Source organism: Xenopus laevis, chromosome 5L (assembly GCF_017654675.1).
Source record: "Xenopus laevis strain J_2021 chromosome 5L, Xenopus_laevis_v10.1, whole genome shotgun sequence".
Classification (NCBI taxonomy): Eukaryota; Metazoa; Chordata; class Amphibia; order Anura; family Pipidae; genus Xenopus; species Xenopus laevis.
Window position 1 is genome coordinate 165,814,882 of NC_054379.1, and position 12,188 is coordinate 165,827,069.

The window sequence follows — 12,188 nt, forward strand, 5'->3', positions numbered from 1 at the left end:
TAAAAATGATTTCCTTTGTCTGTGTAATAATAAAACAGTCGCTTGTACTTGATCCCAACTAAGATATAATTAATCCTTATTAATCCTTATTGGGTTGATTTTGGGGCAGATTTATCAAAGGTCGAGGTGAATTTTCGAATGAAAAAAAATTCTAATTTCTAGCTATTTTTTGTTTACTTCGACTAGGGAATAGTCCAAATTCGATTCGAATTTGAAAAAAATGCAAAAATTATCATGTACTGTCTCTTTAAAAATTTGACTTCGACCATTCTCCATCTAAAACCTGCCGAATTGCTGTTTTAGCCTATGAGGGACCTCCTAGAACCTATTTGGAGTCAATTGTGGACTTTGAAAAATCAAAGGTTTTTTTGGGGAAAACTTTGAATCGAATTCGATCGAATGCGCTGTTCCTTCGATTCGTACTATTCAAATTCGGCCCAATACGGACCTATTTGATCGAAAACGGAGCTATAATCTATATATAACCTTTATTTCGGTTGGTCTTTTTGAATTTGAATTTCGAAGTTTTTTCAATTTGAAATTCGACCCTTGATAGAAAAGCCCCTTAATGTTTACATGATATTCTAGAAGATTTAAGGTATGAGGATCCAAATTACGCAAAGATCCTTTTTCCGGAAAATCCCAGCGTTCTAGATAACAGGTCCCGTACATGTACTATTTTGGGTGTTGAAACTCTGCCTCCTTTATTGTATTCACTGAAGAAAAGAACTGAATGAAATTTTCCTTTTCTGTATTCTTTATAATCAGATTATTTCCATTATTTAATGGAGCCACACTCTGAAACTCTATTGTTTTATTATTAATATATTTTTTTTTAAATGTTTTGTTTTAGCCTTTACCTTCCTGATTGCTGTTTAACAACACTTTTTATAGTACAGGTATGGGACCCGTTATCCAGAATGCTCAGGACCTGGGGTTTTCCCAGATAATGGATCTTTCTGTAATTTGGATCTTCATACCTTAAGTCTACTAGAAAATCATATAAACATTAAATAAACCCAATTGGCTTGTTTTGCCTCCAATAAGGATTAATTATATCTTAGTTGGGATCAAGTACAAGCGACTGTTTTATTATTACACAGAAAAAGGAAATTATTTACAAATTTTGGATTATTTTGGATAAAATTGAGTCTATGGGTGACGGCCTTTCCATAATTCTGAGCTTTCTGGATAACGGGATTCCTGATAACGGATCCCATACCTGTATTTTTTTTGTTATATTCATTAAACACAATTTCCATCCCCTCTGACTAGAAGGGGCACATTTACTTAGGGTCGAATATCGAGGGTTAATTAACCCTCGATATTCGACTGTCGAAGTTAAATCCTTCAACTTCGAATATCGAAGTCGAAGGATTTACCGCATTTCGTTCGATCGAACGATCGAAGGAAAAATGACGATTTGAAGGATTTTAATCCATTGATCAAACGATTTTCCTTTGACCAGAAATTTGTTAGAAAGCCTATGGGGACCTTCCCCATAGGCTAACATTGATGTTCGGTAGGTTTTACTTGGCGAAGTAGGAGGTCGAAGTTTTTTTTAAAGAGACAGTACTAAGATTATCACATGGTCGAATAGTCGAACGATTTTTAGTTCGAATCATTCAATTCGAAGTGGAAGTCATAGTCGAAGGTCGAAGTAGCCAAAACGTTCGAAATTCAAGTATTTTTTCTTCTGTTCCTTCACTCGAGCTAAGTAAATGTGCCCCGAAGTGTTTAAATTCCATCTTCTTCTTTCCTCACTTCTGAATTGAGTCACATACACGGTATACTGTATAAGCCTATTCTTGGCCCAAAATGCCATTTCCGTGACATTAGTCACAATGATACGGGCCCATTGCTTGGAATAAATACATTTATTCTATTTCTGAAAGAACTTTTTGTTATCCTTAGTATTTGTGTATCAGTAGCGCAGGGACCAAGCCAAACGTCACACACTTTGAAGGATTAAAAAAAAATATATATATTTATTTCTAGGTACAGGGTAATTGGTAGAAAAAACGTGTCTAGTTGACCAGAACATCTCCCCGTGTATCTCCCCGTGTATGGGTCCCCCCCCCCCAGCAATCTGGTTCTCTTACACACCCCAAATATATAAACGCAGGCTAATTGGCTCCTGATATAACGGCCCCTAGTATGTGATAGGGACATTAGATTGTAAACTCCACTGGGACAGGGACTGATGGGAATGATAAATTCAATAAAATGCTACTGTGGTGCAATATAAATAAAGGAGAATAATTAAAGGGGCAGTAAGCAGGGTTGGACTGGGCCCCAGCCCTAGTGGGCCCAGACCTGCATCCGATTGGTGCTCCCCCAGGCCACTGATCTCCCTCCCCCTGAAGGTTTATTTAATTTACACACACTCGGGGGAAGACTGGTGTTGGCCCCATGGGGACTGCAGGGGCTCCTGGTGAGGCCACCCCAGTGGAATAAAGGAATAAAACCAAACAATTTGTACATTATAATAATCTCTTCTGATTGGTCCATTCAGGAGTAGGTGCCTGATGCGAATAAGTGGGAAATTCCCTTCTGTTTTTTTAACCACTTTTCTAGTCTACATTCTTAAAATAAATAAAATTTTATCCGCCCTCCATTTCCCAATAGCAGCTCTACAATTTGATCCCAGACTCCATTAGATAAGACATTACTCAGCAGCAATCACTGATACAAACGTTCCTTTCCCAGTCTCTGTTCTTCCTTCCTCTGAGGCTTCTGCTGCCGCTCAGTTATATTTGCCTTTGAGAAAAAAGTAACATTTCATTTAGAGATTATAGACATTTAATGTGCATTCTTAGCTCTAAATAGATATAAAACTGGATACAGGCGAAATTAGCTTTATAAATGGCATGAACACTAATATTTCTGCTCTGCAGTGTGTGGGATTTATATTTATCTATGTACAAGGGAGACGGACTCTACTAACTCTATATACAGGAACAGGCCTGAATAAGTTAAGAATAATTATGTTGTTTCTGGGGTCAGTGACCCTAGCAACCAAACTATTTTATAGAGCAGTTTGCAAGAGCAAGTCATTCAGAAACCACAAAAAACACATTTAGGGGCAAATGTATTAAGGGTCGAATATCGAGGGTTAATTAACCCTCGATATTCGACTGGCGAATTAAAATCCTTCGACTTTGAATATCGAAGTCGAAGGATTTTGCGCAATTCATTCGATCGAAGGATTATCCTTCGACCATTAAAAGATAGCCAAGCCTATGGGGACCTTCCCCATAGGCTGACATTGACTTTGGTAGCTTTTAGGTGGCAAAGTAAGGGGTCTAAGTTTTTTCTTAAAGAGACAGTACTTCGAATATCGAATGGTTGAATAGTCGAATGATTTTTAGTTCAATTCAAAGTCGAAGTCGAAGGTTGAAGTAGCCCATTCGATGGTCGAAGTAGCCAAAAAAAACACTTCAAAATTCGAAGTATTTTTTCTTCTATATCTTCACTCGAACTTAGTGAATGTGCCCCTTAGTCTAAAGGTTGGATGTCTCACAACATGTCTGTCTGCGTTAATTTAAGGGGCCTATTTATTTAAAGTCGAGTTTCGTTTTCTCAAAAATTTTTAATATTTCAAGATTTATTATGCCCTGAAGCTGCTAAAAGTCCAAATCCAAAAATACCTCCATCTAAAACCTGTTGAATTCATGTAAAAGCCAATGGCAGAGGTTTGCATTCATGATTTTCAGGTGTTTTGGTATAATAAAGGGGTATAATAAAGAGATATGATAAAGGGGTATGATAAAGGGGTATAATAAAGAGATATAATAAAGGGGTATGATAAAGAGATATGATAAAGGGGTATAATAAAGAGATATGATAAAGGCGTATGATAAAGAGATATGATAAAGGGGTATGATAAAGGGGTATAATAAAGAGATATAATAAAGGGGTATAATAAAGGGGTATGATAAAGGGGTAAAATAAAGGGGTATAATAAAGAGATATAAGAAAGGGGTATAATAAAGGGGTATAAGCACCTCATGCAATTTTAGCCAGTTAGGTCAAAAAGAGATATTGAGGTGGGGGTAGCTCTAGTGTTCCTGTGAGTCAACAGGTGTAAACTACAAAAAGTTACTCGGCCACCACAGCATTAATAACAGCATTAATAACAGCATTAATAACAGAATTAATAACAGCATTAATAACAGCATTAATAACAGCATTAATAACAGAATTAATAACAGCATTAATAACAGCATTAATAACAGTATTTACAACAGCATTAATAACAGTATTTATAACAGCATTAATAACAGCATTAATAACAGTATTTATAACAGCATTAATAACAGCATTAATAACAGTATTTATAACAGCATTAATAACAGCATTAATAACAGTATTTATAACAGCATTAATAACAGCATTAATAACAGCATTAATAACAGCATTAATAACATCAGTTGTGGTTGTAAATGAGTCATCTACAGTTGCCCTGCAGTTATGGATGCACTGGGCTATTTCCCAGCATGCCTGTAGTGTGACTGCTAGAGCTTGTATGATATGGATTCATTGCACATAAGAAGATACTAAATAATAAAATGCCCAAACCCAAAGAGAATTTAGTGCAGAGGTGAGGGTGTTGTCTAACTGCACTCATGGGAACAGGTTGCACAATGCTTTGTCTTTTAATTTATGGGCCCAACCACGGGGCCCAGAGAAGGAGTGCGCCTAAGGTGACACCCTAAATAATTTAAAGGTGAACAACCACTTTAATTGCATGAGATTTGCATTCACTGCAGGACCCAAGCTGAGTGCTCCCAGAATTGCAAGTACATCCCAAATGCAATAGTGTGATAGGACTGAGGTTATTGTTGATCATTGTTGGTACATTTCTGCCATTGTTAATGACATCACAATCTCCTTACCCATCAGTTGGTTCTGGTGCTTGTGGATCACAGAAGAAACGCCGCATTGTGGTGGAATCCAAACGTAAAACTCCATCGTGAGTGTTGTACACTGGGCACGGCTCACTGTAGGGAAAAGGTTATAAGTCATGGCTTTTACCCCCAGTTTTATGCAATATTTCATTTTTTTTTAAACACACAGATGCTTCATTCCAGTCAGGTTCTGCTGGGACTCAAGGCAGAAACCCAGGCTCATAAAGCCCACATAGAGGCCCAAACAGCCCCCACCAGCCCACTAAATACTGACTTTCTATGGCACCTTATAGCAGCCCTCTGGCATTTGCCAGAACCCACAGATTGTCAGTCCGGGCCTGATGGAGGGGGTGGAGAAGGGGGAAGGAGAGGGTTAAAGGTGGAGAAAAGTTGTGCTGGTTTTTTAGAAAGGGAGTTAATGAGTGAAGTAAAGTAGGTTTGTTTGGCTTGGGAAAGGCTGGTGTAATAGGAGCGCAGGGCAGATTTGTAGCTCCAAGACATTTATAAACATTAAACCCATATTAACAATGTGTATTATATGTACAGTAAGTAATTGATAGAACTGCATTTCCTTACCCTTTGTTCTGCTACGGGAGCATTTTCAATCATTTTATTCAATGTGCATTGTTGCTGGGGGCTAATTACCTGCAATTATCTATAAATACACACATCACGCCAGCAATGAAATCACTTTTACTAAGGGCTCTTACTGACGAGCGTTTTTACCTGTACACACACGGGCGCGTGTAGGCGCCGAACGCAGGAAAAATGCAGCATGTTGCGTCTCAACCTGCATTCGGCGCCTACACGCGCCTGTGTGAGTACAGCCCCATTGGAAAAAATGTAATGCGTCTATTCCTGCGCTCCCCTGCGGCTGAACACAGAAAAACGGAACGCAGGTAAAAACGCTCGTCAGTAAGAGCCCTTAGTCAAAACAAACTCACCAATCACGTCGGCCATGAATCCAGAAATCCTCTCCTTGGGGAATACAGTGTTTCCTAACCTGGAACAAGAAAATATTATTATTATTATTATTATGTATTTATAAATAGAGAGACTGTTATCTACGAAATGGCAATTCACTGATACTGGGGAGAACCCCTGCCAACCAATCAGATGTTTTTGTTGTTCTACCTGCAGCTGGCTGATAAAATAGCTCATCACTGATTGGTTGCTATGGGTTCCTGTCCAGGTTCAAATTTGCCCAGTGTTTATAAATGACCCCCATTGTTTTGCAGGCCCACATAAACAATAACAAGTCCAGGGCCAGATTTAGGGCTATGTGACCATTCAGCAGATATTGTGGGACCTTATACTAAAACCCATTTATCTATTGAAAGTGGGGCATCAGCAGATGAATTTGGGACAGAGTGTGATCCAATATCCATACCTCCCAACATTTAGAAAATGGAAAGAGGGACAAAACACACCCCTTTTTGCAACCACACCCCCTAATTACCATTCCCATTTTACAATATTTGGCAGGTGGTTTTTTCAGTTATTACAGTTTTGCTAATGAAGGTGAATGCTGTCTAACTTCTAACCCAAGGGACAAAACTGTTACAAATTTATCAAGTATCTATTCTGGTCTCTCTGCCAAGAGCCAATTAAGTTAGAAACATGTTATCTCTTTTGGCTGTTCATCGCAGAGAAATAGGGACTTTCCCATTCAGTGCAGAGAAATCGGGACTTTCCAGTACTAACGAGGGACTGCAGGTTAAGCTGTCAAAAGCGGGACTGTGCGGCTCAAAATGGGACAGTTGGGAGGTATGCAATATCCAATAGGATTGCTTAATATTTTTTTTTCAAAACTGCCACCCAACTTACATATACAGAAGGTTGTATGGCCAAACTGCCTTGCCTGTATCCTTATATAAAAGCTTAGGGGGTGAGACTTACTTCTATATCTGGTTCTTTCAGTAGTTCATATCCTTTGCTGGCACAGGAGTCATAGCTGGACTGAAAGGAGCCGTCACTGTTATTGGCAGATACATAAACCAGTCTCTCACAGTCTCCAGCAGTCTCATTGTCTTCAGCAGCAGCTGTCACTCCATCAGGAACTGCCCCTTCAGCAGCAACTGTCACTCCATCAGGAACTGCCCCTTCAGCAGCAACTGTCACTTCAACTGGAACTGGCCCTTTGTCAGGAACTGGCCCATTTTCTTTCTGTGTTTGGGCACCTAGAGAAAAAAGGAATATTTTGGAAAAAACTAATTCCTCAAGCAATTAAATAGGGGTGTCAGGAACAAATATCTCACCTGCGGTATCGTTGTTAATTGAATATACACAGATCAGTACGATGAGGATGATGATGCTCATACCAGAAATAAACCCCCACAGCCATTTCTTTTTGCCTTGACATATCTGTCAAAATATATCACATGTATAAACATTAATCAGGAATAGGGGAAGGATGTGGTTAAATGACATATTCCTGGTGGATCGTAGTCTGAAGGGAAATTCTGATTGGTCGGTGGAAAGGAAGTGAAGATAGGGGAGCTGCATCATGGTGGCTGCTCCTCACTTCCTGCTGTTCTGGTTTTTGGGGAGGTCGGCTGGAATTAATAATGGCCAAAAAGCTCCCAATATGAGTTACATGGGAGAGTTTATAGAAAGCTGGTCAGCCAATATTTTGTATTTATTTTTTGTTTAGTGTTTCTGTTTAGAGAATTGATAGCATAGTCTAGAAGCAGAACTGGCAAACAGGAAAATAACTATCAGTTATTGGGGAGACTGGGCCAGTACATAAGAGACTTTATGGCAAGTGAAACGCACCCCAGTGGGGGGCTCACTGATATAAACACTACAATAGGTTGATTAATGGTAGCTGGAAAAAGCATATTCATTAGGAGTCAGGGTCGGACTGGGATGGCGGGACACCGGGAAAAAACCCGATGGGCCCTGGCCCTCATGGTCCCCAGACCCACTCCCCGATCAGCTGGACCCCCCAAAAAAGAAATGCGGCCGTGCATGTGGGGGGCCCCCGGAAGTTTGGAACCCAGGGGGCCCCCATTGGTCCAGTCTGACCCTGTTATGCCAACGGTAAATGTAACCTGAACAGAAAGTTGTAGTTCTACTTCACTGAGCAGTATATAAAGTACATGTCCTACTAAGTGCAGAATTAGGTAACCAGGTGCAACACCATAAGCCTTTTACTGGATCATAGACTTGCAGTTATTTGTCTGTATCTAAAACATTTAAACGGGTTGTTCTCCTGTAAATTAACTGTTAGTATGATGTAGAGAGGGATATTCTGAGACAATTTGCAGTCGGTTTTCATGTTTTATTATTTGTGGTTTTTGAGTTATTTAGCTTTTTATTCAGCGGCTCTCCAGTTTGTAATTTCCACAATCTGGTTGCTAGGGTCCAAATTCCCCTAGCAACCATGCACTAATTTGAATAAGAGACTGGAATATGAAAAGGAGAGGCCTGAATAGAAAGATGAGTAATAAAAAGTAACAACAGCAATTCATTTGTAGCCTTACAGAACATTTGTTTCTTAGATGGGGGTCAGCGACCCATTTGAAAGCTGGAAATAGTTAGAAGAAGAAGGCAAATAATCTGAAAGCGATAAAAAAAAATAATGCAGACCAATTGAAAAGTTACTTGGAATTGGCCATTCTATAACATACTAAAAGCTATAGGAAAGGTGAAGCACCCCTTTAATTGCTTATGAGAGAGTTTTCTTTTGTTTGAGAGCGCAGGGCAGTGACTTCTCCAGAGACACCAGTGACAGAATTTTCCACTTTTGTATTTATACTGTTTACCTTATGTTATATATTTGGGTGTTTAATAGCTCTCTCTCTGGGCAGGTCTCCAGCCTACGTGGGAAGGTACTGACCGGGCCCAGTTGCCAGACTATGATAGACAGATACACTGGCCACTGGTGTAAAGCCAGACGTCAGACACAATGTAGTGTTCCTATATGTAATGTAGACCTGCTGGCAGTTGCATGTCTGGGAAACTGACAGTTACTACAATCAAAGCTATTCATCACATGACAGACCTCGGATCTGAATTTCTTTACCAGCAGTGTAATTGGCAGTTATTTTTTAATACAGGTACCAGCTTGAAGACTCATATTTCTGGCTGGGAAAAAATTCCAGGGGCATTGCCTTCCTTTGCCCCAATTTGTGGATGCCACATGATGGCCACCTTGAGTTGTTTGACATGATTTGTCCTACATTAAACCATGCCTATTCCTACTCATAACGCCATTCTCAAGAATATACATCAGTGTGATCCCTTAACAAACCTTCAGATTACTTGCTCACCACAGATGTCAGACTTACAGGCCTGTAACTCCCAGCCTGAGATCCTCCAGTCCATACCAGGTGTGCGGTGTTGGGATGGCTGGTGTGGTCTGCTACTATGGCTACTAGTAATTAGGGATGCACCGAATCCGGGATTCGGTTCGGGATTCGGCTTTTTTCGGCAGGATTCGGATTCGGGCGAATCCTTGTGCCTGGCCAAACCGAATCCTAATTTGCATATGTAAATTAGGGGCGGATAGGGAAAAAAGTGACTTCGCCACAAAAGAAGAATTTTTTTCACTTTTACCTTTCCTGCCCCTAATTTGCATATGCAAATTAGGATTCGGATTCGGTTCGGTATTCGGCTGAATCTTTCACCAAAGATTCAGGGATTCGGCCAAATCCCTAATAGTGAATTCGGTGCATCCCTACTAGTAATGAATGATTTGGTCCTGTGAAATGGTGAAAATTCAAAAAATATTGGCATTTTTTCACTGTGATTTTTTCCTGCATAAACTTCATTGATGCCTGTGGGTGTTTTTTTGTGGCAACTTTTTCCACTGGGATTTTTTTTAGAGCAGAATACATTGATGTCTATGGACATTTTTATTTTAATTTTTTGATGGCCTTTTTTTTGTGAAAAATACATTGGTGTGTATGGACTGTTCCTGACATAATTGAGTGGTGGTTTTGCAAAAATATTTGCTGATGGCAAAATGCTGACTATGTGTATCTTTGAATGGTTCTCCTTCATGATGGGTGGTTTAAAGGAGAACTAAACCCCCTTTCTAATAAAAACTCCTACCCTCCATAGCCCCCCCCCCCACACACACACACAGGAGTTACCACAAGTAAATGCCTCTAAGCCAGTAATTACCCCCGTGTTGCAGAATCCATCTTTAGACGCTTCCGTAATCTTCGTGTCTTCTTCTGGTGCTTCAGTAATTGTTGTCACTTTCGGCTTCACAGTTTTTGTGAAGTGGGAAAATGCTCAAACTGCACATTCGCCGATACGGAGATTCCTTACTGAGATTACCGAAGTGGCTAAAGATGGTCCCCGTGAGCTCCGCTGCGCTGACTATGCAACAAGGGGTAATTACTGGCTTAGAGGTATTTACTTGTGGTAACTCTTGTGTGTGGGGAGCTGGGAGGGGGGACTAAGGAGGGTTGGGGTAGGGTTTTTATTAGAAAGGGGGTTGAGTTCTCCTTTAAAGGAGAAGGATAGCTCCAAGACAGTTTATTGCCAATAGATTAGCCACAACAGTGCAAGCTAGAATGTTATATGTATTCTGCAGAATGCTCTACCATGCCTGAGTAACCAGCTCTAGACACTGTCTCTGTTTGTTTAGGATAGCAGCTGCCATATTAGCTTGGTGTGACATCACTTCCTGCCTGAGTCTCTCCCTGCGCACTCATAGCTCTGGGCTCAGATTACAGCAGGGATGGGAGGGAGAGAGGAGCAAACTGAGCATGCTCAAGCCCTAGCCCTGGAGGTTTAAGATGAAAACAGTTAGTCTGATACAGAAGCCCATGAGTACACAATAGAAGGAAAGAAATGTGCTGTTTCTTTTGACAGAGGACTCAGAGCAGCATTACTTTGAGGGGTTACTGGTGTATTTATATAGACCTTTCTGATAAGGCTTACTTACTTTTAGCCTTTGTTTCTCCTTTAATTACAGAATCCTGCAAGGAATTGTAATGTATGAAGTATTGGCTGGAGGAGAGTTGACGAGTGCTCTGTTGTTTCAGTGGTGCATGAAGTCAGGACCAGCAGTGCAGAATATAATATGCAGAATACAAATGCTTTGGGGCAGTAGGGACTCAAGGAGATTTAGGATATTTAGTCCACTGTATAATTTAGTAACCAAAATACTGAGTCAATAATGACCTTTACTGAAAATCACAGCTCTGGTGAGTGGGACATAGATAAGTAGAAAAGAACCTGTTCCTATTCCTTCCCAGGGAAGTCAATTCTCTCACCCTGGGTTCAGACTGTGACTAATCCATAGAGAACACAGAGATAATAAAGTGACTTGAGTGCATTTAATACATTAGTGTAAATCACTTCTCTGCAGTATCACCTGTTCCTCACGTCCCTCCAGGACCCCCCCCCCCCACCCTCCTTATTACAGTCACCCAGTCCCACCCTCGTTACTGTGGGGTGAAGAAGAAGGGACTAAAGGCACCCCCCCTCAAATGAAGTTACACGAGTGGGGGAGGGCAGGGACTAGTTGTGGGGTTGGGGGACACTGCCATAAAGCACAGAGCAGAAACTTTACAAGTGGACCGGCAGAATTTTACCCCCTTTATATGTCCCTGTCACTTTCCCTCTCATCCCCCGACCCCATCCCATACCTGTCTGTACCGAGTCTGTGACTTTGTCTCTCCCCCTTTTTCCGCATCCCTAGCCAGGGGGGTCTCTGTAAGTTTGGGGTCGGGGGGTCGGGCTGCAGATCCGTTTGCCAGAGGTTCCAGTTCCATGTTCTCCTCCATCACCCTGTGTCTGTCAGTGGGAGCAGTAAGTTCAGTACTGAGGAACCTGCCGTGAGAACAGCAATGTCACCTGATGGGGAGGGGTCGGAGGGGAGGGGAGGGTCGGAGGATCTTTCTGGCAGAGCTCCCAGATTTTTACCAATTTGTGCGACTGACTCAGTGTGTGTGTGAACTTCTGCTCTTGCGTTTGTGTGAAGAGAGGGAGACCCAGTTTACTTCATATTTCACATCATCCGCTCAATTTGTTTATTCATGTTCATTTATTTGGTCATAAAGTGGATTTATTTACTGATTATTTATTGCATCTGCTAAGTGCCTATTTGTATATTTGAAGCTCTTTGGGGGGAGGGTATAAAAGGAAACCATAGAATAGTATATTAAGTAATATTAAGTAATACATATCCAGGTCTCCACAAGTTATGGGAAATGAACATGCAAATCAAGTAAATGAGGTGCCAATCCACTGGAATCAGCCCAAAAATAATCCCAGATCCACTAAACAAACTTACTTGAAATGCAAACATTGAATTAA

General features: G+C 40.7%; 1 protein-coding gene across 1 annotated transcript; it reads right to left on the minus strand.

The window, feature by feature from the left end:
* Window positions 1-1,783: 1,783 nt before the first annotated feature.
* Window positions 1,784-11,935, minus strand: LOC108717260. Its single transcript, XM_018264129.2, has 6 exons — window positions 11,519-11,935; window positions 7,169-7,274; window positions 6,810-7,090; window positions 5,855-5,913; window positions 4,899-5,003; window positions 1,784-2,760 (listed from the first exon to the last, which is right to left on the minus strand). The coding sequence occupies exons 1-6, from the start codon at window positions 11,654-11,656 to the stop codon at window positions 2,751-2,753; spliced, it is 699 nt and encodes a 232-aa protein (XP_018119618.1). The 5' UTR covers window positions 11,657-11,935; the 3' UTR covers window positions 1,784-2,750.
* Window positions 11,936-12,188: the final 253 nt, after the last annotated feature.